General features: G+C 43.5%; 1 protein-coding gene across 5 annotated transcripts in view; it reads left to right on the plus strand.

Annotated features, from left to right (window-relative positions):
- DHRS12 (dehydrogenase/reductase 12) overlaps positions 1-6,473 on the plus strand; it is an 81,201-nt gene extending 74,728 nt beyond the window's left edge. For all 5 annotated transcript variants that reach the window (XM_048295215.1, XM_048295218.1, XM_048295216.1 and 2 more), the window contains 3 exons: positions 438-528; positions 1,843-1,980; positions 4,522-6,473. In XM_048295215.1, coding sequence (XP_048151172.1) covers positions 438-528; positions 1,843-1,980; positions 4,522-4,649 — 357 coding nt within the window. In that variant the 3' untranslated portion in view covers positions 4,650-6,473. The remainder of the gene's footprint in view (positions 1-437; positions 529-1,842; positions 1,981-4,521) is intronic.
- The last annotated feature ends 1,522 nt before the right edge of the window (positions 6,474-7,995 follow it).

Here is a 7,995-nt window from a genome sequence, read left to right on the forward strand (position 1 = left end):
GGAGATGCACAGGCAATAATCTTCAGGAGTGTGATGGCATGCCCTTAGGGGTGCATACATCTTGCATGAAGGAGAGCGTGGCTAGACTTTCATTCGATATGAGAGAAGTCCCAAGGGGGAACACTGTCTTTAGCTGATGAACCCTGTCTGTCTCCTTAGTTCTTGCTCACAGTCTGCAGTAAGTAGACGTGGTCAGTAAAAGCACTGCAGCTGCTTTAAAAGTAAACTTGTGGCCAGGGTATGGATGGCAATGACTGTGGAAGTCTCTGCTGAAATTATCCAATAAATCCAGTCAGGATGAGAAGGGTATATTTCTGCTGTACATGAAATACCCTGGTATTTATGGCACATTTGATGTAGTTTATTTCCCTGGGAACTAATTTGGTGGACAGGCTGTTGAACTCGGTGCTAGTGTGGCTCTTACTGCTCTATCCTAGAGACAGCAAGTTGTCCTGACAGAACAGTGGGCAAAGGCTCACAGAAACATCCATTTCTCCGTAATGCACCCTGGCTGGGCAGACACTCCAGGTAACATCTGCCTCACACTCTGACAATATTTTTTTCTTTTCAGGATTAGTTTAAAAGCAAAGAGGAATGAAACTTCCTACTATATTTTTTCAACAGGTGCAGTAATTTCTTTTCTCTAAACTGCTGCTTGAAGTAGTTTTATATCCCCTTGGTGGCTCTATTCTGCGCAGTGGCTGCTAGCTGTGTATATCTAGAGAATAATAATGGGCAGTGAACCCTTCCAGCCCTGCACAAATGCACAGCAGAGACACATAGTTCTTTAAGGTAACCTCCAAGTTACATTTGTAGTGGGACTGTTAAACACACAGATGGAGCTTCTGCCTCTGTAAGTACCAGCATGCAGACATTGGGAATTTGTGAGGGCGTGTAGGAGAATGCACCACTGTGCAAGCCCTGTTCCTGTACTCTCGCCCTAAACGTTTACTGCTGTTGAGCAGCAGTTTGGCCATTCAGCCCTTTGTCAGAGCTGCAGCTGTTCTTCAGTGACTGTGCCTCAGCAGGTGGGCCAGCATCAGTCATGCAGTATGCATGTTGCATTCCCCAGTGTTACCAGTCCCCAGTGCCCAAGCTTGGGATGCAGAATAGCAGTTCCATCTCTAGGTGTCCTATAGGAATGCAGTTTCCAACATTTGCTTCTGACGACAGAAGCATTTACCCTGTCTACTTTATGCTTGAAAATAGCCCTTTCCAACTTAAAATCCTGGTACTTCTTTTTCTTTAAAATACATTTATTTTTGCACTTCCTTTGTGGATTTCAAACCTAATGAACCATAAAGTTATCCCACCTACAAGTTCAAAGACTCTCCAACCCCCAAAAATAAACACCTATAGTAGATGGGCCTACAGTCATCACCTATTGGACAAAATTAAATGAAAACAGAGTTTAGACAGGATGTGTGCAGTTTTTAAATACGGTGCTGAAACTGGTTTCCTAAAACTGGTGAGAAAATAGGAGCTAAAAATCCCATTAAATATCTGGTTTTTGGAATTGGTGTTTCCCCTGAGTTTGTCATCTTTACAGTTTAGAATGGAATTGGCACGAGAAGCTCTTACAGATCCTGTCGTCAGTTTTGTCCCTGTAATTTGACCCAAACAAACAAGTGGTGGATCATCTGGCAGCTTAGTGCTATTCTCCCACAAACCATCCTACTCCCAGATACGGGAAAATACTCATTTTCTTCCATAAGCTCCAGAGATACCTTCTCTCCTTCCTACACACAAAATGGCAATTTGAAGCTGTTCTGTTTTTTGAGGTTTTTTTGTATCAAAAAAGCCTTGCATGGCAGGCCACCATTCCACTGTTATCCTTTCCAGCCGTGAGGTCATCCATGCCCGATTTCTACGAGAGAATGAGGAACTCGCTGCGCACGGAGGCCCAGGGAGCTGACACCGTCCTGTGGCTGGCAGTGTCAGCTGAAGCAACAAAGCTGCCCAGTGGCTTGTTCTTCCAGGGTAAGGAGGCAGTGTCTCTCAGTGGAGATCCCTAGCCTGCCTGAGCTTAGGATCCCTGTCTGGCCTGGAAGGGGATGAAGGCTGCACCAGGCAGCTTGTTCAAAGGATAAAGCATTTCTCAAAGTCGTTTCAAGTCTAAAGGCTCGACTGAACGCTGTGCTTTTGTCCTCTGAAGTGGCTGATAGAGACTTCAAAGCATTTCTTTAGGGAGGGTTGGGGATTTTTGTAATGAAAATGGCTGCATGTGGGACTGTGCCAAGGGAAGGTGAATCACAGCAGTCAAACAGCATCTTTTATGATGCCAGGAAGCGAGCATCTTTCTCACAGAGCGCTGGGAGTTGGCTTTGCTATGACAGGTTCTTCTCCTACTGTTCCATGCTAGCTAAAACTGCCAATTCCCCCTTTCTCTAACACTGGGCAGACACTTGAGCACAGTGGCATTTTTGGCACTGTTAGCTTAGCTGATGGAAAAGTAGGACAGAGCCTTTCTTTTCTCCCAAGCAAATGACAGGCATCTTTGTAGGAACAGCTGGAAGCAGGGATGCCTCAGTGGTGATGCAGGTCAGTCCAGAAAGAGAAAGCTCAGGGTAATTGCTTACAGAAGCTCAGTACTTCTGTTGGATGTGGCACTCAAATCCTGATCCACTGAATTTCTGTATGCAGAATGCAGGAAGCTCAGACTTTCCCACATTTGGGTTGACTTTGTCCCTTCTGTCCCACAGACAGTCACACAGGGTTGGCTGACAGATACTTAAACGGACATTTTTCATGTCAGCATGTGGTCCATGTGGAAACCCTACATCCCAGCTGGTCAGCCGTCTTTGTAGAACCAGGCTTTGCCTTTCTCTTACTCCGATCACTTTCTTCTGGTCCTAAGGCTTCTGCTCAGTCATTCTTTCTGTTTCTTTCATAATTCCACCAGGCTCTTGCCTTTGGCCTTTGTCTACCCCCAGCTTTGGTAAACAGAGAACATGCCCTGGCTCTTTAGCTAAAGCTATTGACTTTTGAGAGCTTTGGTCCTGGCATGACTGCTCTTAAAGCTGCAGGAGAAGTTCTGAGTATGTGTCCTGTGCTTATCAAGTAGTGGTGAGGTAATTTATTTCTTGCTCCTACTGCCTTTTGGAAGCCACAGCTTAACATGGGCACTCTTCAGGCCCTTTCAGTAAAGGGTTTGGGGTGCAGGAGCACTTCACCACAAACCCCACGCTTCTGGTCCTGGGCAGCCATTCCAAATCAGTCACAGTTTCCCTCCATTTTCTACATTCTCTTTTACTGTTCCTTCTGAGAACAAACCAAAGCCAGCTTTTTTTTTTTCTGAGAAAGAAATAAAGGGAAGTGAGAACATGACTAGTACTACCAGAATTCTCTGCATCTGCTAAAATATATAAAAAATGTTTAACAGAGACCTGCTTTCCAAAGACTAGAAGCATCTTCTCTACGATGCTGAACTTGGCTTTCACACCTAGTTCCCAAACTTTAGCACAGGCTACTGCAAGCACTATGGCTAGGTGGGAAGCAGTTCATAATCAACAATGGAGAAGGGAATGTTCCTCTGCATGTTTCTCTCTCCTCAGTTTTCCATGAGCAGAAGCTATGTGGTGTGTGCAGTCAATTGAACACTTGCTCTTAAGAGAGCAAGTATCTCTGCTCTCCTGGGAAGCCCTGTGGCAGCCTGATAGGTTTTCAGGGAAATCTGCTGCCCAGGGTTGCAACAACTTGCTCTTTTTGTCTCAGCTGGCTGCTGTGGAAGTTGGGCTCACTGAACAGACTTAACAGTGCTGCACCAGTGCTCTGACTGTTGTTCCACACACTTCTGACAGCATTGTCATAAGGCTCCCGGGCTCTAGATACCATGTTTTTGGAGGGGAAAATCCCTTAGAGTGGATGGTGGTAACAGCTGTATTTACAAAGTGAGTGACAGGCATGAGATTTGGAAAACCAAGCAAAGCATCGAACTGAGCAAACTTGGATATGTGTCACTTATGGTGATTCAGCAATAAGCCCAAATTCCTTTGCATTTAGAATTTAACCATTGTTTCCAAGGATGAAAGTAAGCATTTTAAGATTGAAAATAATCCTAACTACCAAGTCCCAGCTGGGGATCTGCACAGTACTAGAAACATTATCCAGGAGGCAAGAAAAAATGCTGTTTCAAGTGCAAAAGCATCCTCTGGCTGCAGCAACAAACTCCAGCTATTGCTCTTTGCCTGCAGTTGTTGCACTAGTGACAGGCATAACCTCACAAAGAAGCCTTCCTTTTCCTATACTGTCCCTAGCTGCAAATGGGTGCTTGCTCTACAGGTCATGCTGTGCTACAGTAAAATCACTCTAGTTCCAAAATACAAGTTGAATTAGTTTAATTTTTGGTTTAGAAGATATGCTTAACTAGCCTTATTTACAGGTACCTAGCAGGTAAGTTTCCTGGCTTCAAGACCATGAGGTGTGTTTGAGCAGTATAGAACCCATCAGGAAAACCTCTTTTCTGCTAGAAGAGAGTTAAATGTACCCATAAGGGTTGGTGTTTCTTTTCTTTTCTTCCAGACAGGCAACCAGTCCCTACACACCTACCCCTGGCATACACCCACAGTCCCCCAGAGGATGAAGAGAAACTAATGCAGATGCTGGAAGAGTTCTCCCAGAAGTTTAAATCTGTTTCTCCAGGAACTTAGTGTCTCTGCTGACACAGTGTCACCACAAATCTTCTAATTACACAGTAACCTGCTGTTGAGGGGAAATAGGATTCCATAGGCCTGCTAAAAATGAATTGGGTTCAGGTGTTTTCATAATGAGGTGGTAGAGTGGCACCTGTGTAATTTTTATTCTGCTGTCGAGCCTCTCCCATTGTGAATATGCAGCTGCTGCCTCAAAACACACTAAGGTTGTATCCTTTGGACTGGAAGAAAAATTGAGAGGCATTAAAATAAACCCCAAGACTTTGTAAAGTTACCTAGAAAAATTTAAAACACTTTGCATAGAGAAATGCAGAGGAGTGTACCTTCAGTAGCCTTTGTGAAGGACTTCAGGAAAGAAGTGGGAATGCTTTAAACAACTTTTAACTGCTGTATTTAACAGGTTGGTGGCTTCTTTCACTGCATGAAGGTGATTTAGCTCACACATGGTAACTGGGAATGCAGAAACTCTCACAGAGCCTGCTTAGTTTAAAGGGAATGATTCCTCACATCCTTCAGTTTCTATAAATTAGTGCTGGTATGCAGAAGTGATCTGCTTCCTCATGTTTAAACAGCAAGAATTTAGGAACACTGCCAAATGCCTTCCACATTACTTTATGGAGCCAGGGCTAAATATTATCCCATTTATGTCAAAATATCATGAAGTAGGAGGTTTCAACACAATACACCCAGACATGGCTGGATCCAGTGGAGAAATGGCTGCATGACTGTAAGCATGAAAAGAAACAACAACATGCTAAGCTGTACCTGCTTGCCATTTCTGTGAGAGATTAAAGGGAATTTCTTTATCGTTATGAATGGATTAAGAGGGGAAGGGAACACTGGCAGGGCACAGGTTTTAGAGGAGAATCCACCTCCTGATGAGAGGATTTTGTCTGGATCTGTTTACTTCCAGACACAGAGGACAGGATTCATCTTACCTGATCTGTGGACATTTGAATTACTCACTGAGTTTCTCACTGTAAATTGGTAGAGGAAAAAATGGGCTTTTTCACAGCAATTTACTGGATCTAGTTTAAGAAACACCACCTACAGTGCTGCATCTTTCTAATAGTGCTGAAGACAATCAGCTCAGATTAAGATATTTTGGTGGGATTCATTCATCTTAATTATTTCAGATTTACTGCAAAGCCAAGACTATTGTTAACAAAGGTAACACCTTTTCTCCTGAACTGAGTGTGTTTATTAACCAACTGCCTCCAGATCCCGGCCTCGCTGCTGCACTGTTTCACATGTGGCTCACACCAGTGTGGTAGGCCAAAGGACCTAAACACAAATATAACACAGATGTTCTTGAGCTCTGCAGTGACTGGGGGCTAAAGGCTGCTGATGGACAGAGGAGAATTCCTTATGTCTGCTTTATGTAATTTAGTTTCCTCCTGGCTGATGCTATTTCCTCATTATTCAAAGGCCTCCTATTAAATATCAGTTTGAGAAAAAACTGCTTTTTTCAGCCTATTGTCAATCTCCTTGGAAATAAAGACTTCGCTGTCAGAGGGGCCCTGAGAAAAATTTTCCTGTGATAAGCAGTGCTGAGTGAGACAAGTCAAGCTGTCACAGCTCCTCCTGAAGAGGCTGGGTCAGCATTCAAACTATTGCCTCATTTATAAACTTAACTCCTTCTTGCACTCCAGTGAAAGAAAACAACAGCAAGGCTTGTACAGAGGTTTATTTCCTGCAAGTCTGTGGTTCCAACTGTTAAATACAGTTACCCAAAACAAGAGCATGGCTGGAAGCCTATATAGTAACTACATTTCTTATAGCAATAGCTGCAAGGCTAATAAAAATATATGCATTATTTAATATTTACGTCAATTTGCTTCTCAGCTCTGCAGTACAGAAGAAAAGTTTGATGACTGGTATTTAAATAGTTCATAAAAGTAAAAAAAGTGCACTATGTATATATATTTAACACATTTTAGTCCACATTCTGCAGTAGTGTATTTGAATAGCCTATAATTTTCATTTTGCTTTAAAATCACAGCTATAAAATGAAGCCAAAGTTAAGAAAACTGCTTTAATCAAAGTTTGGTCACAGTGTCAAAGAGCAACATGCTATGGTTTAAGAGCACTTGTGATTTAAAAAGAATTAAACCACAGGAGAAGCAATTAGAAACAAAGTCCAGAGTCTCACACACTTTGGTATTATGGTCCTGCTGACGCTTTATTTCAGCCCGATTCCACGACAGCAAACATGGCATGTGGCTGCAAGCCAGTGAGAGGATTTGCGTTAATGCAGTTCAGAATGACTCGTACCTTCATGTAAGGGAATACACTTACAGAATCACAGATTATGCTGAGTCAGAAGGGACCCACAAGGATCATTGAGTCCATCTCCTGGCCCTGCACAGGACACCCCAAGAGTCACACCCTGTGCCTGAGAGCATTGTCCGAACACTTCTTGAACCCTGTCAGGCTTGGTGCTGTGACCACTTCCCTGGGGAGCCTGTTCCAGTGCCCAGCCACCCTCTGGGTGAAGAACTTTTTTGTAGTATCCAACCTAAACCTCCCCTGACACAACCTCAGGCCATTCCCTTGGGTCCTGTCACTGGTCACCACAGGCAAGAGATCAGTGCCTACTCCTCCTCTTCCCCTCACAAGGAAGTTGTAACTGCAGTGAGGTCTCCCCTCAGTCTCCTTTTCCACTTTTAAAACTTAGAAGCAAAATAAAAACGGTATCCAGTCACAGATGACCAGAAAATGAAGGTGGCACAGGTCCTTGCTAAGCAGTGCATGCTGGAAACTTGAGAGCACACCTGGTTCATGGGAATGGAATGACAAGCATAGCAGCAGCTCTTGCCACCCTTTCCTGTCCATGCCCTGCCCAACACTTCTTGTGGCAGCTTTGAGGCTTCTATGACTCTGACCTCATTCTGATGGCTTCACATTTTTCTTCATTTTGTGAAGTCACCTAGTTGGGAAGGTTTTTTTCTCACGGATTTTGCACAGGAGTGTAGCACCACAGAGCTCATGTGGAGTCGGTCATTTCCCTACATCCTAATGGAAAGGCACAGCCCATCGTCAGTGCAGTGGGACTGACTCATTGATGCAGAGGCCACTGCAACTTCTCATCTTGGATGAAAATTTTAGGAGGTCAATGTAACAATTATCAAACAATTTTGTAAACTGCATTTCCTCTTTTCTGGGTCATCTTTATTCTTTGTTTAAAAAAACTCCAACAAACTAAATCAACCTGCTATTGATTAAAGGTGTAAAAAATTACTTGTTGTTTGCCTTTGAATGGGGGCTTTCCCATACCTCACTATTACCTCACTATTTTGGAGTAAATTACAAATACCAACTTGGCATTTGCAGTAACACATGC

The sequence above is a fragment of the Corvus hawaiiensis genome, chromosome 2 (assembly GCF_020740725.1).
Source record: "Corvus hawaiiensis isolate bCorHaw1 chromosome 2, bCorHaw1.pri.cur, whole genome shotgun sequence".
NCBI classification, from domain to species: Eukaryota; Metazoa; Chordata; class Aves; order Passeriformes; family Corvidae; genus Corvus; species Corvus hawaiiensis.